Source organism: Micropterus salmoides, unplaced genomic scaffold (assembly GCF_014851395.1).
Source record: "Micropterus salmoides isolate LMB-PRFRI ecotype aquatic unplaced genomic scaffold, ASM1485139v1 Ms_hic_scaffold_4, whole genome shotgun sequence".
NCBI classification, from domain to species: domain Eukaryota; kingdom Metazoa; phylum Chordata; class Actinopteri; order Centrarchiformes; family Centrarchidae; genus Micropterus; species Micropterus salmoides.
Window position 1 is genome coordinate 7,976,002 of NW_024043372.1, and position 27,331 is coordinate 8,003,332.

General features: G+C 38.6%; 2 protein-coding genes across 2 annotated transcripts; both read right to left on the bottom strand.

Annotated features, from left to right (window-relative positions):
* Window positions 1–2,153: 2,153 nt before the first annotated feature.
* On the bottom strand, window positions 2,154–12,510 carry ccndbp1 (cyclin D-type binding-protein 1). The gene is made up of 11 exons (XM_038697475.1): window positions 12,359–12,510; window positions 10,635–10,694; window positions 9,739–9,818; window positions 9,277–9,358; window positions 8,828–8,924; window positions 7,919–7,992; window positions 5,361–5,437; window positions 4,581–4,840; window positions 3,669–3,729; window positions 2,841–2,887; window positions 2,154–2,468 (listed from the first exon to the last, which is right to left on the bottom strand). Exons 1-11 carry the CDS (start codon window positions 12,444–12,446, stop codon window positions 2,360–2,362), a joined length of 1,035 nt encoding a protein of 344 aa, XP_038553403.1. The 5' UTR covers window positions 12,447–12,510; the 3' UTR covers window positions 2,154–2,359.
* Window positions 12,511–13,325: 815 nt separating this feature from the next.
* LOC119886860 (H-2 class II histocompatibility antigen, A-Q alpha chain-like) lies at window positions 13,326–19,167 on the bottom strand. The gene is made up of 4 exons (XM_038697834.1): window positions 18,922–19,167; window positions 17,311–17,568; window positions 15,601–15,882; window positions 13,326–14,855 (listed from the first exon to the last, which is right to left on the bottom strand). The coding sequence occupies exons 1-4, from the start codon at window positions 18,995–18,997 to the stop codon at window positions 14,737–14,739; spliced, it is 735 nt and encodes a 244-aa protein (XP_038553762.1). The 5' UTR covers window positions 18,998–19,167; the 3' UTR covers window positions 13,326–14,736.
* Between the last annotated feature and the right edge of the window lie 8,164 nt (window positions 19,168–27,331).

Here is a 27,331-nt window from a genome sequence, read left to right on the forward strand (position 1 = left end):
TGGATTATATCTTTTCAACACTGACAAAGTGACACTTTGCTACAATGTAAAGTAGTGAGTGTACAGCTTGTATAACAGTGTAAATTTGCTGTCCCCTCAAAATAACTTAAACCACTGGCAACAAAAGTGAGTACACTGCTATGTGAAAAGTGTCAATATTTTGTGTGGCCACCATTATTTTCCAGCATTGCCTTAACACTCTTGGGCATGGAGTTCACCAGAGCTTCAAAGGTGGCCACTGGAGTCCTCTTCCAGTCCTCCATGATGACATCACGGAGCTTGTGGATGTTAGAGACTGGTTTCTATCAGATCATTTTGTAAGTATCGCAAGTTGGGTCCATCATGTAACAATATACGAGAAGAACACACAAGGCTGAGCGAATGTTCCTTTATATTTAAATAAATAGAGCCAGGCTCAGCTTTCTGAATTAGAAGTTGATTAGTCATCAATCTTTCGTCATAAAAATAAAGGTTGCATCTTATTTTATCATCTTTTATTTGTTCAATACATTGTATTTGCACTTTCATTTCATTGTGAAATACTGTAGGTGGACATATTTTGAGCAACAATGTCCTAGTTATTAATTTAAAAGCTTAATATTCTCAACAGATACTGGTCTCTTTTTTCCCCCATCTTTTCTCTTTGCATTCTCTCTGAAAGTACAAAGTCATGGTTAAAACAGAAATTGAACGATCTGCTCCATTTATTGAGCACAACTTTCTGGAATGATTTTGTCCTCAGTCCAGCCAAGCCAAGCTGTATTTTCTTTTCACAAATCCTTTTATTGCAATAAATGCCCTTTCAGTTCTGCCTTCAATTCTCATAGAGTTATTATTTATAATGTATTTAAAATAGATGCCGTATATAATGTCTCAAGGTAATACACACATACTTATTGTACAACAAAAAATGTATTACTTCCAGCTAATAATGAATTAATTTCCAACAAAAAATTCTTAACTCAGATTGGCTGGAGGGGACACCTTACACTCAAGTTTTTGATTGTCGTCCTGTTCCATTCATTTAGAAATGAGAATTATTATTGTGCGCAGCAACCAGTAGGAAGCAGTGGTGTGCTAAGTGTTAGACAGCTTGTTAGGCAAGATGCTTGCTTTTACACCCTGACTGGTTGGACGAGTGATTAATGCTCCGTGACAACAGACAAAGGACTACTGAGTAACTTTCCAGTGAAACAAGGCAGAACATATACACTGCATATTTTACTTATCAAACACATGTCTCTAAGTTTCAAAGGTAGGTGGACTTACAAGACCTGGCTCTTAATCAATAACACTCACCAGTCCTTTTGATTTTAGTGTACTTTGGAACAAAATTCTGCGTCTGTAGCTCAACTTCTAGAATAAATTCAAGATAAAAGATGAATGTGTTTGTATGTCTGCAACAAAGTTTCTAAAGCATGGCCAAATGAAAAATTAACAGCTTTAGGAGACAATAATGACATCCTACACACAGAGTGGCCACTTAATTAGGTACACCTGTACAATCTAATTACACTGTCATAGACGTGTCAATTCAATTCTAAGTTTTAGCATAGAGATCTTTCAGTAAGTGATGGTTTTGTAGTGACTGCATTATATTGAGAGATTTCTAATATTATGAAATATATTGTTATACTCTGGAATTTACATCTATTTGTGTCAAAGTCTGAGCTTGCTGCTGACGTACAACATGCTGCCAAAAGTTGTCTTTGGCTTTGTTTATGGCTTGTTGTTTTTGATCTATGATCTGTGCTTTTATGTGTCTGTTTTTGTAAAATTAAGAAATGTCTGTCAAGCTCATCCAAGACATTTCTTACACTAAAAACAAGCCATCTTTATACAACATAAAGATGAAACCAATTAACAAGCACAACAGTTATTATACTCATTATCTTCACTGTAGTTTTACTGTTAAAGCTTAAATTTGTCTCTTAAATGTATCTGAACTCATCTTTGTGGAAAGTCTTTTTCTTGCTGTTCAATTCATCTTCATGAACCCACAATTCAAGACAATATTTAAAAGATTTGCTCGTGACTTTAATCAACCCAGTCGGTACACTGCAACACAACTGTTGCTTGAGCATGTTGCGAGTATTTGGTAAGCAGTCGAGCAATGGCATGCAGAGTTACATAATGAAACTTCTTTCCACAGATAACTTCATGTACAATGTCCTTTTAATTCTTATATGTTGTACATGCATGTGCTTGTAAACTCAGTGATACTCTCTTCGAAACCCAAATCTCTTATATGTACACACACACACGCACACTGTAACCATTCACTCCATACATTGGCACATCAAACCCCACACAGACACACTTCTAATTGCAGAGAAACACACACACACACACACACACATTAGCTGTCCTGCTGAATAAGGTCTTTGGCTTTTTGCAGGTTGTGATCGACGGCTCCATCTAAGAACTGAACCCAGGTCAGCTGTGATTCCCCACACACATGACTGGATCTGTACAGGTTGAAAAGAGGGGAGGGTTGTGAAAAAAATGGCAGCAGCAGGACAGCAATAAGCACAACCTAACTACCTGCGCACACTCTGTCCTTGCACCCATCGTGCATGAAAATTTTGGGGGAGCGTGTGATTTTTTCTGTTGGAGACTTTCGAAATCTAGCTTTCTCTTTATAGTTTCTCCGTTACCTAGCTTTACCTGATGACATGTCAGATTTACAGACACCACAAGTTTCTCAAACTGATCTTTTTGATCGGTCCACTTTATCTCAACTTCAACACGGGGGTTCCTTCATGATTTGTCGATGTTGCCCAGTAATTACAAACTGAATTTACAGAAAACCCACCGAACTGTAGGTGAATCAATCTTACCTGATGATCTCCAGAACTTTCTTTAACAGTGCTGCCAATTTAGAGACCTGTAGAGAAACACACTTTTGTTTATTTGTTATATATTACTGCATTTCATTAGCTCTGTACCTGTACTTTGCATAATGACAATAAAGTTGAATCCAATCTAATCAAATAATTATTCATTTAAAAAAAATATTTGACAGCCTGGGACGTGTAACTACATTTTAAAAAAACAACATAAAATTGTGTAATTTACTCTATGAATTGAAAAAAGTCCAAATGTCCATCATAGTTTCCAAGATTTTTCAGACTTATTTTGTTGGACCAACAGTGCAAAGATATTCAGTTCAAAATTTTTCTGTCATGTCCCCCCTTTAGAGGACCCAAAAAGTTCAAGCTGGGCAACTTAAAACCAAATATTCAGGTTAGCAAAATAGTCTTTCTTGCAAGAACTCCAACAACACTGGTACTTTTAGTAGCTGGATTTCCTGTGCAAACTATGAACTACCATGATCAGAGATTGTGATGCAGCACATAATGAGTGGTTTTCTGTAAGAGAGGAACAGCAGTCAAAGGCATTTACTTACCTTGATGACACGCTGGAGTTTAGACTTCACACAAATTTTATTGACCAATCAACTCAAGTTCATCATCTAACATCACTGTGGTTGCTGCATGTTTTGTTCCTTCACTGCAATATTTTTCTCTTAAATAACATTTAAATTAGTTATCAAGTTGTAATTTGAGTAACCTGTACAACACTTCTGGAGTCAAAACATACTGTCAATGATACAAGCAACTCAATGAAGCTATTTTTGTATGTACGAGTGTGTGTGTGTGTCTTACGTTGGTCTCAACTCCACTGTAGTCCATGGGCGGGTAGAGACAGAGAGCCAGATCATCAACACTGCGGAAAAAAGCAAGAGGCAGAGATTTGTTTTTATGACTATATTAGTTTTTAAACTCACTGTAAAAATTTATATATTTTTTTAAATAAAAACCTTTAATAAAAACAGCTTATTGAACAAAGGGGTGGTAAAATGTCTCATTTGAACATTTGTGCAGACAAAAAATAAATGGCATGGGAAAAATATTTTTGATGCCTTAATAATAATAATAATAAATTGAATTTGTATAAGCGCTTTTCACGAACTCAACGTCGCTTAAGAACACTTGAAAACAGCCTGCTTGCACAGAGTCTGCACTTTAATTTAACTGTTGAGAAGAAATATTTGAACTATTTTAGTCTATCATGACTTTGTTAAAACTGTTGAGAATTTGGTTACCACATTTACAAGTTGAAATTTACCCATTCTGTTTGGTGAGTAGACACCAATAAAACCAAGAACGTTGTAATTTATTCTAACTACGGTATTTTCTGCTGTGATTTAGTGCATTTCACTTCCTTTCAGTTTTCAAGTTGGCAAACCAGTTTCTAATAGTGCAGTACAGATCTAAAAAAAAAAGACATCAGCTCACTTGATAACACGACAGTGATAACAGTGTGTGTGTGTGTGTGTGTGTGTGTGTGTGTGTGTGTGTGTGTAAGGGGTCTATACATGTATATAAATAACTGTATATATTGTTATATTTTATTTTTACCATATTTTATTATACACTTAATTATTATATGTTAAGTTGTGTGTATGTAGCATGAAGGGACTACAAACTTCATTTCGTTATACAACCTTGTGCTGTAAAATGACAAATAAACAACCTTATACCATGCACCGTGTGTGTGTGTGTGTCTGTTCCTACCCAGGGCTGATATCCTTGACGATGTCAGCCAGGTCGTCGAGCTGAGCCAGGTTCTGAGGTGTGGTAACGTCACCGTTGGCTTTGACGGCCGACATCAGCTTCCTCAGGCACGCCGCTGCCGCCTTCATCAGCCCCTGGCATGGACCGATCACGCGCCGGTCATTCTCCGACCAATAAGTGTCCTGGTTGCCTCGAGGCTCACCCCCTTCCTGGTCATCGTCAAGGACGTCGCTGAACGGGTCGTGGGCCTCGGATACAGCCTAGGTGGGGGTGCAATAACCTTTTTGTGAGCAAGATTGCAGCCAGGATTTCGAACTGCTATAAAATTTGTACATAAAATCATAAGAGCTGTGGATTGTGGATATTAATGATAAAGCTGCAACTAACACATAGATCAATTTCATTATCGATTAAAGCATAAGGCTGATGATATTTTATATTTTTCTTATAGTCAACAAATCCCATGACAAGACCAAAACCATCAATGGATGTTTCTCAGTAACAAGTATTGTCTGTGTATCCAAAGCCTGATATATCATATTCCTCTGAGCCACAGAGCTCCACTGTTGTCCAAAAAAATATTACAAACACACCAGTAAGCCTCAAAGTTGTACTGGGTGACATATTCCTTCATTACTGTGAACACACACCATCCTGCTGCTGGAAATACTCACCAATAATTTATTAATCTGCAACTATCCTCTATTGGAAATAAAGGCCTGGAGATACATACAGATTAGCCCTGGCCACCATTTCAAAATTCAAGGTGTGCGTGTGTACCTGTTCAATTTCCTCTATGGCGTCTTTCACAACTCCAATCTGAGCGGACAGAACCACGAGCACAGCTGCCTTATTGTCTGTTGAACACACATGCATTTTTCATTAATAAACGTGTAATTAAAATTTTGCAATACTCCAAGACAAAAGCATAGATATAAAATACAATTTTTACTTAAAGGAGAGTGTAAGGACACAAAAGAGGAGCCTCACATTTTTCAAATCCTCTTTGAAATAACTGCTGATTCCCACACCAGGAGTAGGTATGAAGAATCCGATTCAGCTGTAGAAATTAGAATGTGCCACACCTAAACACATATTTAACATTACATAAACTTATTTATGTGTGTAATGACTCTACAACTCTACAGCAACTATAAGGAAGGGCTGCAAATAAAAATACTTAATTAATTAAAGCTGCAAGCAGCGTCGGGTGGGCCCTGGCACTTGTAGCGCGTCTGGGTGTGAGCCGGCCGAGTTGCATAATCTGGAGCTCTGCCAGTGCAGCTGTGAATTTGCTACGCGGTTCAGATGCCGCATGAAGGTGTTATATGTCTCTTCCTGTGTCACCTATGTGAAGCTACATAGCACTTGCCGCTATGAATATAAATCGGTATTGGTGTGTAGATGTCTGCGGGGTGGGAGAGTTATCAAGCACGTAAAGTTTATTTCAGATGTGAGCACGTACACTGAAGTTTTTCCTGTGTCATGGCGAAGAGTTGATCTTTGACGCCACGCCACAGACACGCCCATTGACGAAAACTCACAGATAGCACAACTTTTCATCTTCAATGCCTTTAGAAGGCACAGCAGAAATTTGAAGTCGGTCGGACTAAATCCCTCGGAGGAGTTCGTTAAAGTATGGAGTGTGTAAATCATCCATAAATTGCTGTAAAATTCAAAATGGCCGACTTCCTGTTGGGTTTAGGCTATGGCTCCAAGAGACTTTTTTGTGCGTCTGGACAAGATACACGTACCACAGAAAATTTGTGCACGTAGGTGAAACATGCGGCGGGGGCTGCTTCGTTAAAGGTCACTTCCTGTTGCCAGCAGGTGGCGCTATGACTGTGGGTGAATGTTGGCATGTACATGTGTTCAGGGTGGGACTCTCATCCTACATGTACAGTTTGGTCCAGATGTGAGCATGTACACTGAAGTTACAACAACTTCCTGTTTCATGGCGAATCATCGACGCCACAAACACGCCCATTGACGAAAACTCAAACTAAATCCCTAGGAGGAGTTCGTTAAAATACGAAGTGTGTAAATCTTCCAAAAATGGCCGTAAAATTCAAAATGGCCGACTTCCTGTTGACTTTAGGGTATGGGTTCTTGAGGCTTTTTTGTGCGTGTTGATATGATACATGTCCCCAGAAAATTTCGTGCATGTAGGTTGAACGTGAACGAGGGGCTAATTTTTTACAATATTCTAGGTGGCGCTAGCGAGCCATTTTGCCACGCCCATGCGCAAAACCCATAAAATACAAAATGTGTGCAAAGTTTGGTGAATTTTCAAGTATGTTTAGGTCCCCAAAATGGAGCTTACATTGCAGATAAAAAAATAAAAATAATAATCTTTACAAATTCAATAGGGACCTTACACGGTCATGCTCGGGCCCTAATAATCTTTACAAATTCAATAGGGACCTTGCACGGTCGTGCTCGGGCCCTAATAATCTTTACAAATTCAATAGGGACCTCGCACGGTCGTGCTCGAGCCCTAATAATTAACCATTAAACTGTTGGCTGTTAATACTGGTATTATGAAGTCTGCACTGCCTGAACATTTATGTAGACTTATTGCCTCCATAAAGAGATCACATCTTTGAGATTTTAAGTAGGCAATTCATTCAAGTTCCATAATTTCAAGGAGATGAAGGAGTCAGCAGTACACAACTTATTATTATTATTTAGTAGTGATCCACTGTTAAATATTTCACATTTGTACAGACTCGTTGTCCAGTGGCTTCATTAGCAGTGACCAGTTCACTATTAATTAACAATAATGTTTTTGTTTATGGAAAAATAGAATAATTCAAAATGTAAATATAGTGAGTCAAATTAAAATTACAGCCCTACCGATAAATTGCTGTGTCTTGCAGAAAGTGCATTTATTGTATTGAAGAAAAAGTAAATATTTTCTGTTTTTTCCTATGTTGTCCTCTGGCTGCTCTGCCTCAACCCTGTGATTTATGAAGTTTCCTGAAAGACAGATTGTTGCTAACACTACAGTAATCGCTAGCTGCTGCTGTTATCAGCTGGCTCTGCCTGAGCCAGCAGTTCAAAGCTCTTTTACTAACGTTATCAAGGAAAGTTGAGGCAGAGCTGGCGGAGAACATCAGAGGGAAAACCAGAAAATATTTACTCCATAAAACATCACCCAGTTTCACCAAAATCTGTAAACAAAGTTATAAAGTTGTGTTTTTGTGTAGTAATCAGTGAGGCCTAGTCTCGCTTAGACCAGCCCCATCTCCACACATCGATTCAGCATCGCTGTGCCAAATGGCATAAAACGGGACCTTTAACACTTTTTCTTTTTTAATCTTGTCAAGTCAACTGACCTTGTGGCAGATGGGTAAACTGGTCGCAGGCTGACCACACACCCCCTGTTGTCGTCAACTGTTCCTGGGTCAGACTAACGGTGAGCAGAAGATGAGGAAGGGAGGAGGAGGAAGTCAGATTAAAAGAAAACAGAGAGAGAAAGAGGGCAGACAATTTTCCTCATAATGTACAGTTTGTTTTGATGAAAACTGAAAAGAGTCTGAACAACATGTCTTAAAGTTTACTGTAGATGCTGCATGATTGCCTATAAAATATATCAAGTTCATGTTTCATAGTTTAAGAACTAAATCAAAAGTAGATTGATTTAAATATGGCTTTTTTGATCCTTTAATGTCAAAGTGAAAACAGATCTCTATCAAATCTAAATTCATAAAATACATGTTTGTGTAAGTAGTCACCACTTCCAAGTCAGTATGTAGTAGATTTCTAAAGCCAGTTAGAATAATAATTTAGGTGTGTCACTTAACACTTATGCAAACATGTATTTTGTATTTGTAATTAATTTGTCTGTTTTTACTTTGACATCAACAGGAATTTTTCTGTTGATCAGTGTCAAGAAAGCCAAACAAAAAGTACTTAAACTCATTGTAAAACAATAAAAGATAGGTGAATACTTTTTTTGGTACGATATGAATAACGATGTGAAAAAGTGTTAACAATGACGCCAGAACATTGACACAAATACAAAATGTATGATTTCATTACCACATACTGATACCACAGATAACAGAAGAATCCAGTAGATTAGATGTCAGAGTTCAGAAAATTCAGTACAAATTTCAATTGTATAATAATAAAATGAATAATAAACTACTAATTAAAATTTCAGGTAGTATGACAACACTAATGAGCGTCTGTATTGTTACAATGCTACATTATATTAACTTTGTGTTTGTGTGTGCATGTACCTCTGTAGCGGTGAGCTCAGTATGGCCTCCACAAGCTGTGTGACTCCCTCCAGGACCTCGACTGTGGCGTCTCTGACCTGTCGGCGCAGACTGATACCTGAGACAATAGAATCACAGAGACGAGATACTGACAAAGATTTTACATCTATTCACACAATCTCAAACAGCAGACACAACAAGCTTTGGGCAGCATGTTCTTGGTAACATTAAGTCTAGTCTGAGCTTCATTGGAGAGTTTTTACACCCTGTGAAAAGCTATCGTCTTTTATTATAGTTATTAATACTGAACTATCAATCCAACATGAATGACCCCAAAGTATAGAAAAGGAGTTACTGCAGCAGAAGCAGAAGACAAATATTAGCAAATATTTATATAAATGAGAACAGAGGAAACACATTGTTCTTCTGAACTGGCTGAAATGAGCCAATTCCTGGACAGGTGGCATTACCTTGGCTCTTAGGTAGCCAGTAATACACTGTAGACAGAGTAAGGACACTCTTCAGGATGACCTCTGCTAGCTTCTCTACATCCTGCAGAAAGGAGAAAAAAAGAGAGACAGAAAATGCATACATGTGTTGGAACTTTGCAATAGAAAGTTTATGAGCCAATTTAAGAGCGTGGGAAATGTTCCTAATGTGATAGTCACCATGAAGGTGGTGGCACAAACTGAATGAGTGATCAGTAAGGCTAGTCTAATAGATTAGACCAATGAACAGCACACCACGCTTAATGTTTGTATAATCTTTGTATATACTAGTTCATATTCTAGTGAAATTCCTCTGAGTGTCTTTATGTTGTTTGTTTTGTGATTCTATCTATTTTAACTCACACTCACTCTCACTTGATTTTATCAAGGTGTTTTGTTGTGGATCATACCCATACAACATTATGATATCAATAATAATCTGACCTGTTGTGATGGCAGCGGGGGTTTGGAGAAGGCCAAGCTGAGTTTAGTGGCTTCCTGGGACACTGCCTTCACTGCCTGGTCTGAGGATAGAAGAGACAGTTACATCACATCAAAGGTGGGGTAAGATATTCTAATCCAGTACAAATACAAAGAATTTTTTTGTCAAATTTAGTGAATGTCTCCTCATGTCATGCTAGCTGTCCATTCTGTGCATGAGCTGAAATAAAAATCCGGTGTTTGTACACAGCCCTGGCTCTGTAAATGGGAGACAGACAAAGTGGCTGGCTCCACGCCATACAGCACTATTCCATCCATGATTTGTGTGTCAGGTAACATGAAATGACTTGCCCACTGACTTTCAGCTAACTTTCTATTTTGCTAAGACATGCTGTTGTTGTGTTGTTACCAATAGTTGCAGGAGAGTTGTATGTATCGCTTTCTGGAGCGGCTGTGCTTCTCTGGGACTGTTTTGTCATCTCTGCATGTTAGCTTTGCAGCGGCAACCCACAACTTAGCTAATGTTGCCCACCTTTAAACGTCCGACTAAATAGCTTTGAGATAGTGGTTTAATTCCATGGTGGCTTGATGTGTTTCTGTGTTGAACATGAGAGCGATGGCATTGGAACTTAATATAAGAAGGAATATAAATTAAAATAGATGAAATAATATTTGTCACGAAATATTGAGTTATTGGAAACAGCACCCTATCTAAATAAATAAATAGAGGTCACAGAAACAAGTACATCATTATTATAAAAGGCACATGTTTGACATATAAGAGACTTGTAATGGCTTGTAGCAAAACAAGATATCCAGGCTAACAGTGAATTTCAATCTTAACAGATGCTGGAGAAGGAACAGGACGAATAGGAGGATCATGAAAAACTATACTCAACTCAGAGTCTCCCAGAAGTTGGAGAGGTTGAACGCTCCATCTGACTCATTAGACTCTCCATCTGTGGTGGAAAATGAGCATTCGTTAGGAAATCTTCCCCCTTCCAGGTTAAAATCAACTGTCATAATCCTGACATCTAAAAACCCAGATTTTGTAATTATTATAATTATTAAGAAAAAATGAATATTTTTTATATCTGAAGACACAATTTGTGATCGGCATTTGTATCTGTTTTTGACATTTAAAAAAATGTATTGACAATTATAACTGACCAATGAAAAAAATGTTTGTTGGCTACAGGCTGCTCTGGGTGGCATTATGGTATTAATAAGTTGTAAAAACTTAAGCATTTATGAATTTTTGTCAGAATGGCGATATTGTGTTCACTTGACGTTACTCCCCCTGTATGCTTGTCTTTTGTAGGTTTCTTAATTATTGTTGCTTTTGATCACATACCAGTGTTATTATGTTGGCCATTATGTGTTCTTTTGTTTCCAGTTTGGATACAGAGATTTAGCCAAATTGTTTACACCATAGTGTAACATTATTAAGCCTGTATGTGCTATAATTGCATCATTGTAGCAAATGTTTCTTAATTTCTCATGCATTTACTTCACCGGATTAAACAAAAAACAGGCATTTCCCTCTGGTCATAAAAAGTTTTCCTCATCAATATTATATATATTGTATACAAAAATTACAGCAGATTTGAGAGAAATTACACTCTCAAACTTCAAATGCACACTCAGTGGCCAGTTTCCAAACAGTTGACAAATGACAAAACTAGGGCTGACAACACACGTTTCAACAAGTTCACACGCCACACCTGGTATTTCTCATGCTGTGAGGTAAGGGATGACGTGCTAAATTATTATTGACGCATTTCTTTATTTTGGCTCATTTTCATTGTCCATCATGACTGTGAAAATGACTGTTTAAGTGAAGTGGGAGACATCAAAATACAAACAAACACACACACACAGCTTGACATGCATGCATGCTCAGAGTTCTGCAATCCTACTCTATGTGTACAGTATGTAAACTGAACAATGCAGATATACTATAAACAACAGGTAAAATTTGACTACAAGCAAGAACTAGGTGGGGCCGCAGGTATTTGAGGAGCTCCTCCCCTAACAGATGTAACTTAATCTCACGCCAAACTTTTAATAAAACTTGCGATCCCTGCCAAACTGTTTATAGAACAACTTTAATGTCATGTGAGGCTGCAGTTTTTGCTGTTGAAGTGCATTACCATATACTGCGATGTTTCAATCCAACAACACCACAAACTAAAATGACAGCCTCCAAAATGACCACGCATTTGAAGCAACGTCTTTAAACAGTTGCTAAAACAGTTATATTTAACTAACCTTGTGCTGTTACCTTATCTATCGTTAGATTTTAGCTGAATGTAAGTTAGTGTTAGGTGTTTATGTTGACCTGTAACAGAGACTAGTAGGAAATTTGACAACGTGTTTACAGTTTAGCTAACAATCAGGAAAGCAAAACTGTAGCATAAAAGTCGTAAGCAGATAACACAAACGATTTAAAAACAAAAATTCACAGGGAGAGACCTTGTTAAGCGTATGTAAAAAAGCGTTTAGTTTGAGTTAAAGCAAAAGTTAGCACATTTAGCTTGGCGCGAGCTAGCATGCGTATAGCTGGATTAGCAGTTAGAGGCTAACTATTTGTGCTTCGTTTTATCTAACGTGTCTTATTTACCTCTGACTCGGTCTCTAATACACTGGATGGAGTTCAGTAGATTTCGTAAAGGCACAGACACATTTCCACCACAATTATCAGCACTCATGACACCAAAGCTTTTGGACAGCTATATACATGCGTGTTGTGGAACTACAGAGGGGAAATATGTTGATCCGGGGACAATTATAAAGGAGGCACCGAAACCGCAGCCAGGTGTTATGGCAAATTTTGCCTGCCTGGCGAGAATTAAACGCTATAATAGTCTTTGTGGGGTTCATCAGTGGTGTTAAATGATTCGAAGCATATATTTTAGGAACGTTTACAGTCTTTAATATTTTAATACACTTAGTAGAAGTACCATTCCTTGACATTCAGTAAATTTATGTGGTAATAACGCCGTTTGATCAATGAGCACAGGAAAGTGTCTGAAAAGGACCTAAAGAGGTGGATGCAGAATTCGGCAGATCAAAATTTGTAAGCTACCTGCCGAGATTTGCATCCACCTCTTTTCTCAGCATAAATGACCGTTATCACCCGCGAGGTGCATGCAATTCTCGGGAGGCAAGCAGAATTCGGTACAACACCGGCAAAAACAACATTTAAAACGTTTCAGTGACACCTTGTGGTGAGACCAAAGTATTACAGGCAGAATCCGATTTCACAAGTCAAAAACATCTGATTTGAGAGTGGTGGGCTTATATTTGTCAATTTTTCCCCCCTCGTAACAACTTAAAAATACATTTTAAAAATCTATTTCTTACACAATGAACCTCAATTTGGATATAACAGTAATAATACTGGAGGGGGAGAATCCCCACAGAAGTAAAAACAAAAAAAAAGGTAATATTGATTTTGGAAACTTAATTCAAAAAAATAATACCCAGATCTTAAAACAGTATAGCATACCAAAATCATTTTGAATTGGCCTTTTAAAAGGAGCTTTACACACATTTATATTAATAAACACTATTGTAAATGCACCGGAGTTAGCCAAATGTTTTTTTAATTTGTTGTCTGTGGATAGATAGACAAGTTTACTGCAGAGTAGTAATAAAAAGTTAATATTGTTAGTAAAGATATCATACAGGAAATCATTATGCTATACTGTGAAGTACTAATTAAAACATGTCACACACAAGCAGAGGCGTCGCACAAAAATCTGGGCCCTGTACATAAGCATACTATATGGGCCCTTTCCCACATCCATGGCTATTCATTCTAGTATCTTTGTGGGCCCTCCTCATTTGAGGGCCCTATATACTCATGTTCCCTGTCCCTACAATTTGTCACAGCTCATTTCATTGTTGTACATCTCTTCAGAGCCTATCAGAGGCGGAGGACTCAAACAGTCTGGCTGTCATTTTCCAGCATAGTGTTAGCTGGTTTCACTGGTGAAGAGACAGCAGCAGGAGAGGGCTCCCACTCACCTGAAACCACAGCAGTTCACAGCAGGTGATTATTTTTTCTGACCTCTTATACACAATAGCTTTACTGTACCATCCTGGTATATGAGCTCTGTGTGGTCTATTGTGCGCAGGGAACACTTTCACACTGAATTAGGCTAGTCGGCCAATACGGACATCAGATTAGAGACTTAAAGAAGGGTTATCATTCTTAGATTTATTTTCTTAGCCCAAGTGTCTTCAGAATATGAAAACAACAGGTGTGTAAGCCAATTTGTGTATTGGCATATTGGATGATGCTGCGGGTCACAATCTGCGTCTAGCGGCAACGTTTACCTCCAGTGCAGGAAGTAGTGTGTCATTTATGTAAAGCATGGTGGCTCAGTGGTTGGAGCTGCAGCCGTATAGCAGGAAGGACCGCTGTGCAGTTCCTCCGAGTCCGAGTGTGGAGTCTGCATGTATTATGTACTGCATTATGCTAGGTTTGCAGTATTTTTCAGTAAATCATCAAGTGATTAACTGTATCAATTACAATTTTTGACTGAACTGTAAAGGAGAAATGTTACCAAATTGATGTCTATATGTATTCATGTTATCATCCTACCATCTTACAAAAACATAAACCTACTGTTGGTCCTATAACAACTCTAACATCTAATCCAACACTATCTTTATTAAAAACCACACAATATTAATACAATATCAGTCAGGCAAAAATTAAAAAAAAGAATATAAACTTAAGAAACGCAGTCAACATTTGATCACCTTTCCTATGAGTCGAAGAAGTTTTGGGTTTTGGTTCCCAGAAAACCAGCCTCACTGAGGAGAAGAGGCTTGTCTGTTTTGGGTACTTGTTCAGTTAATGGTAAAAAAATTCTAGCAGCATCTGTGTTTGAAAAAAAAAAGGTCATATTGTATTTATTTATTAAAAAAACAGTCCGTAGCTGAATGCTGGTTGAGCTGCTCTCAGTAAAAACCCCCAAAGCGAAGGCACTAATTTGACCGCCTGGTTAAAAAGAAGGCTCCGGTCCCGATTCCCATCAGGCACAAAACGAGGCTCGCACCGAAGAACCAAGCTGCAGGACTCACGCTGCTCTTCCTCTCCATCGGCACTGTGGATGGAACAAAAATAATCACAAAAAGTTTTCCAGGATTTTTATGACACAAAATGTGTCTGAAGTGTTCAAACCAACAGTAGGCTTTTCAATCAAAATATAGGCTACATTACATTCAATTGGCACAAGCTTTTCAAAGGGACTTACAGAAAGTGTATAAAAACACCAGGTGAACAACTGTGAGTGCATCCCACCGAAATAAACAACTACAAGTGAGCTCAGTGCTAAAGTACAGTTGCTTTTGTTGGTTTTCTTTTTTGTTTCCTGTAAATTAGATGTTAGAAATGTGTCTCCTAACTAAAGTGACCATCCTTCCAAGTGAAACAAAATCAGTTGTTTCAGCTTATAACAAAGCAAAGACAGAACAAAGAACATTTGTTTACATTCAAGTAACAAAACCCTCTAGCGGCTGTAGTAATTCTCTTGACCATCGGCACAAGGGAGGAAGTCTGGTTGCATTATTATAGAGCCACAACGTCTGACTTACATGGAAGACCGCTTGGTTTCCCCAACTGACAGTCAACGTTGGTTTGACAATCTTTCTCTCATTTTAGGCAATGAGGAAACTATTAGTTAGAAAACATACCTGCAGCTGCAGAGAACAGGTGTATTGTGTGTAGTTCTCTCTGTCTAACCTTTCTGGTGTGAGAGACGTGTATTTATAAGTTTAACAGCATCCCCCCTTAATAATAACACTTATAACAGAGATTTTAAAAACAAACACTAGATCTCCTTGTCTTACCCCAGCTCCTGGTGAGAGGCTGTTGTAAGGCTTGATGCTCCACTGAACAAGAGTAAACGTCCTCCTCCCCAGGGGTGAAACTCAGTGTTGAAATTCTGTGGAATGTCCCGTCACTGTTGTGGCGGTAACGCAGGTTCGATACCCCCTCTGTGATCTCCACCCCGTTCCTTGACCATGTGAAGTTGATGGTGGGGGGGTGGAAGTGATTGGCCAAACAGAAGAGAGTGTTGATCACACCATCCTCTGCCTCATACCGGGTATAGATGGAGATCTCTGGAGCTTCTGTTCAATAAAGAGAATAGAAAGTAATGTCTGACGATACTTTTTGAGGGTGTGATTCACCACAATATCACCAAACTTGAATAATCACCAAACTGAAATAATCCAATTAAATAAAAAAAGCATGTGCAACTATTTCATTTACTTTTTTAATTTGTCTTATTAATCACCAGTAATCAATGTGCTGAGGACAGCAAATTAGATCATTTTCAACTGTTGTCCCACAGATTTATTAAGATGAAGAAGAGAAGGCAGGATGAGCATGCAGGCGGTGTTTCTATGACTTCACCTTAGCTATAGTTTGAAGTCTAAAGCTGATGATACACAGAGAAACTTTCAGAGCAATGGTGCTGGGGAATGCTGCTATCAATGGTAATGAGTAAAGATTACAACCGTAATCCTCTTCCCCCACCACTCCGCCACCCGCCCCGCCCCACCGCTATCCGTTCAAAAAATAGTCCGGCTTGCCACCAGCAAGATTGCCCAGCAACACTGCTCAAAAAGTTGCCCCCACGTATCATCAGCTTTAAGACTTTACCTACATAGTCTGGAGCACAGTCACCCTGATTCTGGTTAACATTAATAAAAACATTAATTGCAAGTCTGTGATGACACTATGATCTCCTGTATTAAAGTTGCACATGGCCATCCACCACCCTCACACTCGCATTTTCCACATTGGCGTCGGATTTAAATCCTGAGGGACAGAATGGTTTAATATTTATGTAATTCAAAGTGATACTGGGCTGGGTGCAACAGACATTTAACATAACCTGCTGCAGACCTGATCTAACAGACCACTTGGGGGCAGCAGAAACAAGCTGAAAACCTTTATCTTTTAAGTTTTAAGCAAATATTTTAGCAAACAGCATCTTATTTACAAATTGAGCAGATGTGGGGGAACATTAGCATTCATGAGAGAACCCACACAGACACGGGGAGAACATGCAAACCACACAGAAAGAGGGTTTGAACCCACGACCTTCTTGTTGTGAGACAACAGTGCTAGCCACAGCACCACCCAGCAACCACCACCCATGGCAACACTATCACAAGTGTCAAATTAGTTAAATATTCTGTAATTACTTTTAAAATGTGTAATAGCTGCCTCAATTCATTTTTGACACCAGAAAGAGGGCTATTTGTTTTATCAATGCACCCCAAATCTAGTATTTGTGGTGGCTCGTAAGTAATGTAGCCAAGTAAGCCACCTATTCAGTCACCTGAGGCTACAAGTCAGAAATAAAACTGTATTATAAGAGCAATCTCTGAGTGCTTCATGTTTTCAGTTGGATCAGCTGTGATGTGTCTAAATTAACCAGCTTTATTAGGATGCTGCAGGCATCTTCATTTCTTATTCCCTCTCGCTAACCTCACAGTGTGTCAAATGTGTTGAGTGTTGGCCTGCATAAACTGTGTCATGTGCAGTACCTTGACGGATGGGAGCATCAGGATCCGCTTTTTTTGCTTTACCCAAAACGCTGTGACAGTGGGTAATGCTATCTTTGGCAATTTCATAACCCCGTTTCTTTAAGTCTGATACATATTGTGGCAGGTGAGGCATCACCCACATTATTTCTTTGTTGCTGAAATCAGCATACCCAGCCACCTCCTCATCTATAACCACATCCACCCGCACGTCAATGGATTCGTAGCACCCGTAGATGTAGTGGAAGTCATGGGAGGGCGCTGAAAAGCAGGAGACGACACCATCACAAGATGGAAACAGTTCAAAGGCAAAATTGATTTTCATGCTGCGCTGACATTAATTCACATCCTGGAAGGTGGATAAAACATTAGACAACAAGATACATAATAACTAACTTGGGCTTTGTCCAAAGTTCAAAATAATCCACCTACCTGTTCCTAAAGCTTACTAATTAACACATTATATTGTTTAACCTGGGGGATTATGTGTCAGACTGTTTCTTGGAGTTCCATGAAGTTTAAGAAATAGTGTGGCACATACCCTCCAGGAAAACTACAACAGTTATACTTTTATACTCCACTTTTTGAACTGATTGAACAAACAAGATAACATGTTGATAAGTTGAGCGCTTTACTTTTGGACAGAGCAGGGCTAGCTGTTTCTTCATTTGTTATGATAAGCTAATTGCCTGATGGCTGTGGCTTTGAATTTAGTGTGTGAGAGATATGAGATATGAGTCTGGTATTGATCTTGTCATCTAACTCTAACTCGCAAGAAAGAAAGACAATATTTCAGTGTTTCATAAAACGTTTTGCTTTCTACAAGTTAATTTTCATAATGTGCCATCATTAACAAAAACCTGGAAGTTGGGTGAAAGCTGTAGTAATTTATTTCCAACTGCGCTAATGTTATACAACACCTCATTTGTAGTTAAAGCCTCAACTAAGGTCGAATATGTGAGCAGTTTCACCAAAGACTGAGTTTCTTCTCTTAGATTGTTTGATGTGAGTAACTGTTAAAGGGAAGGTGAGGTAAACGCATTTCTCAAGAACAATGCAAGCATTTGGCAGTATGCACCCATGGCACCTGTGGCACACACAAAAGCCTAATATCTTGATATATCTATTTAACTTATTGATTTTTACTTTAATAAATCTCGCAACATATGGCAGACATATAATATGTATCTGGGATGGGACATGTTTAAATGAGCCTCCCCTGCTCCACAAAGATTACATCTTCTTACCATAAAGATAAAACATTTTCCATATTTAATCCCTCCATTAGGGGATGTTAGCATTTAACACATATTTTAATATGTCACACAGACACACTAAAGTTCAACTTCCCTTTTTTTTCTCTTTCTCTTCTAGTTTTCACACTGTGTGTTACTGCAGTTTGCCTGAAACGCCCTTGATTGGTTTAGATGTTTTTGTTTTTTTTTAATTTACTTTATTTATTTTAATCCTCTTCTGCGTCAAATCTTCTGACACATGTTAATAAACATAAACTTAACTTTGAGAAACAAACATCAAAGTGAAGCTGATTATAATTTTATACCATCAATTTACACTTGATGTGAACTCTGACACAAGCTGCAGTTCATGTCTTACTTGTTGCAGAAGTACAAACTGCTCCAGTGAAAATGCTCAGTACGATAACGGACAGAGTCATCTCAAATCCAAACATGTTGGCTGTGTTCAACGAAACGGCTGAAGCAGGAACTTGAAACAGCTGAGCTTTAACCAGCCAGTTAGATATGATTACAGCACTGTTGCTAGGTAGAATACTTTATTGCTCAGGAAGCCTCAACCAGGAAGCTGTCGGGCAAAGTCATTTGGACAGTTTTGTTTAAATTGTTAACATTCAGCATGTGTCTATGTGTGTTTCTGTGTTTGCAAATGTGGATATGCTGTTCTTTTTAACCTTTATTGTAAACGTGTCAGCTTCATAATGATGTCAGTGATTTGTCACAAAAATGAAGAAAACTTGCAGATTGTGTGGTTAAAAGATTTATTGAGTGACACTTCACCCAGACATTGGTATGCTATCATAATTGTATGTAAGGGGTGAATAGGCACCTTTTAGTCAGAATGGATAGTTATTATGGTTAAAATGGCAACCTATGAAATTACGTAGTTGGACAGTTTTTGTCTCTGTGCTTTTTATACAGTTTGTCTCTAGGAATTATAATAAAAACGAAGGGAAAATATATGCCTATTTTGTCCCAGTCATTGCTTTATCTGGGATTCTGTGCTTTGACCCAAAAAAAATCATCCTTAAGTGTGACCATGTGCCATAATGTGACCTCAATATGGACTTTTAAGTCACATAAACAGGAGATCGTTTGCTGAATGGGATTTTGTTTAAATGTTTATTTAATTATTTTCTTTATTATCCACTATGTTTGAGAAGCAAAGATGCATCCCTTGTCTTTTTGACTGCAGACCTCGCTCTGCTTCATTGCATTAGTTGAGCTTAGAGGGAGTTAAAGGGCCTTATTAAGAGTCTAATCATGGAGGGCTGCAGGTGTTTCCTGTTAGCCGATTCTGATTGTTGTGTCAACTATTTCATGGGAGGTTTTGGAGACTCTAGCGCCAAAATTTTAATGAAACAAACTAATAAAATGAAATACTTTAAATCAAAACTTAAATTAGCCTCCAACATAAATACGTATTTGCTTGTGAATGCTAAATTGATACAAAGAAACTGTACTTTATTTTACTTTAAATACTCCCTTACTCCTCAAATCAACATTACCTTAATTTATTATTTCACTGGGGTGCAATCAAGGTTTCACCTGTCTGCATCTGATCATGCTGATTCACATTAACTGCAGGCGTGTCAGGTATGTACACTCAAGTCCGGGTTAGGGTCTTGTCAGATCTCAGTTTTGTGAGGACATCACAGTTGGAGGTCAGAATTTCACAGTGGAAATGTCCGGCTTCCAACCTCAAAGCATTCCCGGTGCATGATGCCAAATGTAAACAAAAGACATCGCTGACCGTGACAAACTGATTTTTAAGTGTGCACACAATTTAAGCCTTAGCAGTGCCCTTGGTGTCAATTAAAAAGATAGCCATTTTAATAAACTCTTGTGACATGAAGATATGTAACTCGTTACCCATGTTCCAGTCTAGCTACATCGGTCAGTAACCTGCAAAAGCCAGTAATTTTTACATTATTTTAGCATTTTTAGCATTTTCCTTAATAACCATCTACATTGGTGACATACTTTAACATCAATTTACTACAGAACAGGTTTTACAGGATTTTAGGATAGTATGTATTATTTTAATTGAATACAGACAAATAAACTTTATGTTGCTTTTTAGTTGGTGGTTTACCATTTACAATAATCGCTTCCATTGGTGCTGCCATTAATTGTGATGTCAGACATCTGCCTCTTCACAAAGTCGGGGTAGATGGATTTACCCTGAGTTCACAAGAAGGACCTCCATGGCATTCAGTTGTACTTTTTCTAGTTGGAGGATGGAAAATTTTGAATTCCGAGTTGTCTGGAACGCAGCAATAAATCCACAATCTGGGTCAATGTCCTGTTACGCCTGAGTTACTGAAATAGTAACAGAATTAGTAATAGTCTTTTAGTCCTAGCAGAAGCAGGAGCAACAATTGTCACAGTAGTAACATTACCATTATTAACGTTCTGCATATTAACATGCTGCATACCGCTGTAGACACCCACCAGGGGCTGATCATGTAGTCAAAGTCATCTAAGCATCATTTGGATGCAGAGACATATTGGACATATTGGTGAGAGACCCGGGTTCGAATCCACTGTGAGACACCAATGTGTCCCTGATCAAGAGGCTTAACCCCTAGTTGCTCCAGTGGTATGCGACCTCTGACATATACAGCAGCTATAAGTTGCTTTAGATAAAAGCGTCAGCTAAATGAATAAATGTAAAAGTAACACGGGAGTACAAAGTGACTGTGGCAGCGAAAAACAGGCTGGAAGACAGCAACATGCACCGTACAAGTGTATAAATATTATTTGCACATTGCAAAATATTTTAATAAACATACCAAAAAAAAACAGTCAGTAGCATTGTGTTTTTGCTTTGCATGACTTATATACCAAATTAGCCAAATATATATTGTTTGCAAAGTCCTTAATTTTTGCATGTCCACACTAAAATACGCTTTAAAACGAAAACGGCGTCAGCAGCGTTTTCAAACTAATACGTTTTAGGTGTTTTTGATGACTGAGTGTTGGGCTCAAGTGAAAGACTGAGTAGCTCTGTTCAGAATGTCTGGAGTTATATCAAATAATGAAAAAGACACAACTTATTTTTAATGATGATAATCCCTAAAAAGTTAGCTCAGACATGTCTCTTAAAACTGCAGGACAGAGAGCACCTAAAGCTGTAGATAGCGGTAGAATCGGATGCCAAGCTGTCTTAGAACATGAAAAGCTCCAATAAAATGCTTCATGTTTTCAGAAACATATATGAAAGAAACACTAAATGAGACATTGGCTCTCTGTGGTGGTCAGTTGGCAGTAAACATGCTAGGAGATTAGCTTTCTAGTGGTAATATTAACCATCAGGTTGTAGTGGTCCATTGTGAGTCTCCTGTTGGTTCCTGCGGGTGATGAGGGTGGGGTTTCTCATCCAAGAAAGTGAATAAGCATATCTGCTAAAATGTCGAACAATTCCTTTAATGTGCATTTTTCTTTATCTAGACAGATATCCAAATACAGATTGCATGTCATGGTAACATCAGAGGTAAATGTGGTCAAAATGTTTTAACTTTCCAAAAATGTCCTCACTCTAAACGTCTAGGAAAGTGTTCCTCACAAAGATAGAAGTACAAGAGAGCACACACACACACACACTCATCAGAAAATCAACCAGTCTAGACTGTACTGAACAAAACTAATGAATGTATTTCAGCTGCAGTTTCTTCAAGGGACAGTGTGTGTGTGTGTTGTTCAGACCCTTTTTCTTATTTTTTCTTTCTACCCTTGTTCTCTCTCTCTCTCTCCTTCAATCAGTGTGTTTATGTCTCAGACTGCTTTTCCTCTCAAACACTTGGAGAACTTAAGGGGAGGGGAAAAGGCAAATAATTTTAGCACCTCTTTTCTCCCTCTCTCTTGTCTCATTTCCTCCTCTGTCTTTCTTTTTCTCTGCTCCCTCCATCACTCTCTCTCTCAGGTGTGATCTGTGTGGGGAGTTTCTGTCTAGACAACCGATTATACCGAATAATGAGGGAGAGGGAGGGAGGGGCGTAGATGGACCATGAAAAGGGAGAGAGAGGGAGGAGGATGTGATGTGAAGGAAAGAGAGGTGTAGTGTCAGACAGAGAGAGGGGGAGAGGTGTAAAGGGGAGGAAGGAAGGATATGCAGACATGAGGGAAAACAGGAGGGAAAACAATAAGCAAGGGATTAGAGATGAGAGAAGAAAAGGATGGAAATAAACATGACAGAAGAAATTAAAGGAGGAAAGAAAAAGAATGAGGAGAGAAGGATGGGGATGAAAGGAAAGAAAGATTAAAAAGAATGAATGAGGAGGAAAGAGACATGATAAAAGAAAAAGAGAGATGGAACAAACAAAAGAGATAAGGAAACATAAAATGAATAAACAGTAGATGGTAGAGGGTAACGAGGAAAGGGAGGGGAAAAGAAAGAAAAAAATGAACAGAAAAATGAAACGGGAAAAGAAAAATGAAACGAATGAATGAGCAGAAAGTACAAAGGGGAACCAGCATGTCTCGCGCACACACACATACACACACACACACACACACACACACACACACACACACACACACACACACACACACACACACACACACACACACACATACACACACACACAGACTAAACACCACTGAGCCAGAACAGAGACACAGTCTGATCTGCTGTGTTAGGAAACCCTATCAGTCACACAGGCTTTACTTTCTGTGTGTGTGTGTGTGTGTATGTGTGTGTGTGTGTGTGTGTGTGTGTGTGTGTGTGTGTGTGTGTGTGTGTGTGTGCGTGCATGTGTGTGTCTTAGTTTGGTGATGAGTGATCAAGAGTCCAAAAACCTCCCAGACACACACACACACAAACAAACCGCCTGTAATAAGCTTATCCAGTGCAGCAGTTTCAGCTTGAACTAGGATTTTTTTTCTTTGCTGTTTGCGATGAAAGAATATTTTTGTATCTGCTAAAACAATATTGATTTTTAAAGAAACCTTGCTACGCACGCGCGCGTGTGTGTGAGTATATGTGTACATTCTTGGTTTGTCTGGATTCATAACTGAAACCAGAAAAAGGGAGATGTAATTAAGACAAGCAGACAGCAAGACAGACAAACTATCAGAGAGGCAATGAGTCAGCAAAAAAGTTTGATGGAAAGAGGTACAGACTGACAGTTTAGTAAGTATGTTGTAGACAGGCAGTGAGACAGTCAGCAGTCCAACCAGACAGTGAGATAGGCAGTCATTTACAGTAACCAAAGAGACAGACAGGCAGTAGGACTGTCATAAATTTTCTGGAGGTTATAAGGCTGCAACTTTTGCACTGTGTGAGAAAAACAGCCATCTCATTCATTTCAATGAGGTATCTGGCAAAAAAACAAAAAAACACTGTGTCTTCTGGTAAAAAAGTTGAACCAGGCTCAGGTTTTGCCACAATGTAATGCAACGTGTCATTCAATGCGCTGCAGTGGCAAATGAAATATTATGCGAACGCACGCTCCTTTGTAATTTGAATGTTTTCTTCTACTGTTTACCTGGCGATGATGATGAAAGAAAAAATGGCCACCACAATAACTTCCCAGAGTTTTAAAATCCTCTTTCTCTGCTAACAACCCCACAATGCAGTGCATCTCACTTCATAGATGTGAAAACAACCATTGTGTGTTTCAAAATATGTCAGTGATGACGCAAAAAAATGTAGATGAATAAGAGTCTCAATGTATCTCAATGTACTGCTTGATATAAAACTATGGATATCAGAGTAGTGAACAAGGGAGTGATTTTGGACACAGCCCTTGTACAGTATGCAGTGTTTTGGCATCTTCAAGCTCCATGTCCTTCTTAAAACAACTATTTCTGTCAGTTGTCACGTGTACAGATGAGTGCAACACTATGAATGTGACTGTCTGAAAATGTGTAGTTTTCCCCATATTTAAACTCATTATGTCTTCCCTCTGTATGATAGTATAATTTTTACTCTGCCTGCAGTGTGGCTGTCTAGAAACAACAATAAACACTTTTGCGTTCCGATGTGGTCGAACAACACGTCATGCGAACTAGTTCTTTTCAAGCTTAAACCGACCGTCATTTCTTTAGAAGGACAAACAACCTGTCTGTCTGCACATAAGACGGACAAACAGTCAGCTAGACAGGCAGACATACAGACAGATAAGAAACTGAGAGGCATAAAATCTGTCACACTGTAATCAGATTAGTGTGCTAATACAATGACATCATTAAATCCATTACACACACACAAACACACAAACACACAAACACACACACCAAGTGAAAATAACCTACTCTGTGTGTGTGTGTGTGTTTGTGTGTATTCTGAAAGCATGTGTTATGTGTGGGTTTATGTGTGTGTAAACACTGTCTCTGTGCTTCTGTGTGTATCTAAATGTGAATGTGTATTTTACCAGCTTGCCTGCTGTTTTTAATTTTCTAGATTGAAATAAAGCACACATGATGTGTGTAGGTGAGTGTGTGTGTGCGTGTGTGGGCAGACTTCTTTTCATCATTTTAATTGGTCTCGCCTGCTTTCTCTCTGCTTGCTTTGTTTTTCTGCCGTTAAAGGGAAATTTCACCACGAAATGCCATCTTTACACCCCAACATACACCTACATAAAGATAAACACACACACACACACACACACATCATATGCTGTGACCTCCCACATAGAATGAATTTGCAATTTTGTCTGAAATTAATAGAAAGCTGAAACAGTATGTAACATTTTAATGAAAAAGAGGGAGAGCAACAAGTGATTTTCTCAGTGCTGGCATCAAAAGTAATAAACACACAGCATGCTGTGTTTGAAGTTTTGTCCAATTTTTTTGGGATCACTTGGTGTCTTTAATAGTAGTTCACATCCATAATGAACTTTAAGCAGTTTACTGTAAGAGTTGCCCCCGCTAACATCAGAAAACAAGACAAAGAGTGAACCTCCATGCTAGAGGCTCTGTAAGGTTGAGCTTCAGCAGTACTTTGACTTAAATATGTCAGCATGCTTACAATGACAATTCTAACATGCTGATGCTGGTGTAATGATTACCATGTTCACAATCTTAGTGTAGTGTGCAAGCATCACCAAGGATCAGCAAAGTTAACACAGGTCATCCTAAGGGGGATATGAATGTGTGAGCCAAATGTTAAGGCAACCCAACAAGTATTTCACAAAATAACTGAAAATCTGACTTGCTGGTGGCGCAACAGGGAAAGTGAGGGGATTACCAAAGTCACTAAACTTCATCCTCTGGGTACCCTGCATATCTGTGCCAAATTTCATGTCAATCCATCTAATAGTTCCATCCATCCATCTTAACCAACTCTGACTGCTCCAAACGTCATAGGTAGAAGGTATACTTATTTGTCACAATACAACAGGGTTGTAAAATGAAATGAGAATTTCTGAAAGAAGATGTGATGAGGCTAAATGCAGAAAATGTTAGGTGAAACTTGAGTCCAGCTGGTGATTATCACTTCACCCTGGTATCTGCAATGCTGTCTGTGCTCCTCTGCTTGTGTGAAAAGAAATGTCATAGGTAACACGAAGGAGGCTTGTTAGGTTTGTTTTATATTAATATTGTGGCTTTGTCATTTTCATTTTTTTTGTTTTATGCACAAATGTGTGAAAAATATTGTTTTATAGTTAGCTTGTAACATTGTGCAAGAATTTTTTGTTTCTAATTTAATTCATTTTTATATTTGTTGAGTTGTAAATAGACTAATTTACATTTCAAACTTTTATAAATCCAAAAGACTGTGCAGAGTGATAAACGTTATAAGACAGTTGACTCTCACTACAGTAAGTTATTAAATGGGCACAGGTTTTTTTGTACTTTTTGGTCTCTGTCATGAGTTGGTCTCCAGCCTATTTTGAGTCAGACTTAACCCCATTTGGACTTGACCACTCAGTCTTGAAATTACTCAGACATAGACTCGTCTCGGACTTGACTTCAGTCAATGTGATATCATGGAATGGCATATAAATAGCACCCCACTTTTAAGGACATTTCGGTATGCCATGTGAACGCATTTTAAGCTTTTCTCATGTAATTTCACGCCGTTTAGATTACATTGACTTCTATTGTGCAGAAACGCTGTATCATTTCATGCTGTTCCGTTCCTATAGACCTAAGCACGAAGGAGGTTAACCTTGCATATATATTTAATGATGGTTTAATGATGGTTTAATGATGGGGGGGGGGGGGTGTCAATGCTAGCATCTTTAGCTAACTAGCTACTTAATCTTACATGTAGCTAAATGGTATGGTAATGGCATGGTAACTTACGTAACGTAACCGAACGTTACGTAACTAACATAGCAACGATGTAGCACGGTAACTTACGTAACATAAATAAAAACCAAAAACTGATGTTGTGTAAGTATTGTATATAATTGTATCACTTGTGAATCAAACGCCGTTCTCCTGGGTCAGGGACCAACTTATTATCCACCCAACCACCTGACAACCCCTTAGTGTAAGACTTTCATGGCTATTTACTTCCCACACACGCTGATTTTACCTGTGACAGTAGGCATAAAATGTTACGCCGTTTCTGCACATTAAAAATGAATGCAATCTAAACGTCATGAAATGACACGCGAAATGCAAAAACTGTGTTGGTATACCCCGCCAAATGACTTAAGAAATCGGCGTGTTATTCATGCACCTTTTGATGGTACCAGGCTGCTGGAATGGAATGAAAGAAACAGCCAAATGAACAGTTCCCATCCCACCCATGCAGGTTCGCTTAGGTGCAGCACAGAGAAACATGTTCGAGGCTTCAGATGAAGGCAATGTCAATG

Coding starts and splice junctions, on each gene's coding strand:
- LOC119886860 (XM_038697834.1), bottom strand. CDS start 18,997: ATGTTTGGATTTGAGATGACTCTGTCCGTTATCGTACTGAGCATTTTC. Junction 17,569..18,921: donor AGTTTGTACTTCTGCAACAA/GTAAGACATGAA, acceptor CCTGCTTTTCAG/CGCCCTCCCATGACTTCCAC. Junction 15,883..17,310: donor TGATGCTCCCATCCGTCAAG/GTACTGCACATG, acceptor TTTATTGAACAG/AAGCTCCAGAGATCTCCATC.
- ccndbp1 (XM_038697475.1), bottom strand. CDS start 12,446: ATGAGTGCTGATAATTGTGGTGGAAATGTGTCTGTGCCTTTACGAAAT. Junction 9,819..10,634: donor CAACTTCTGGGAGACTCTGA/GTTGAGTATAGT, acceptor TTCTATCCTCAG/ACCAGGCAGTGAAGGCAGTG. Junction 7,993..8,827: donor CTGAGCTCACCGCTACAGAG/GTACATGCACAC, acceptor GCTCACCGTTAG/TCTGACCCAGGAACAGTTGA.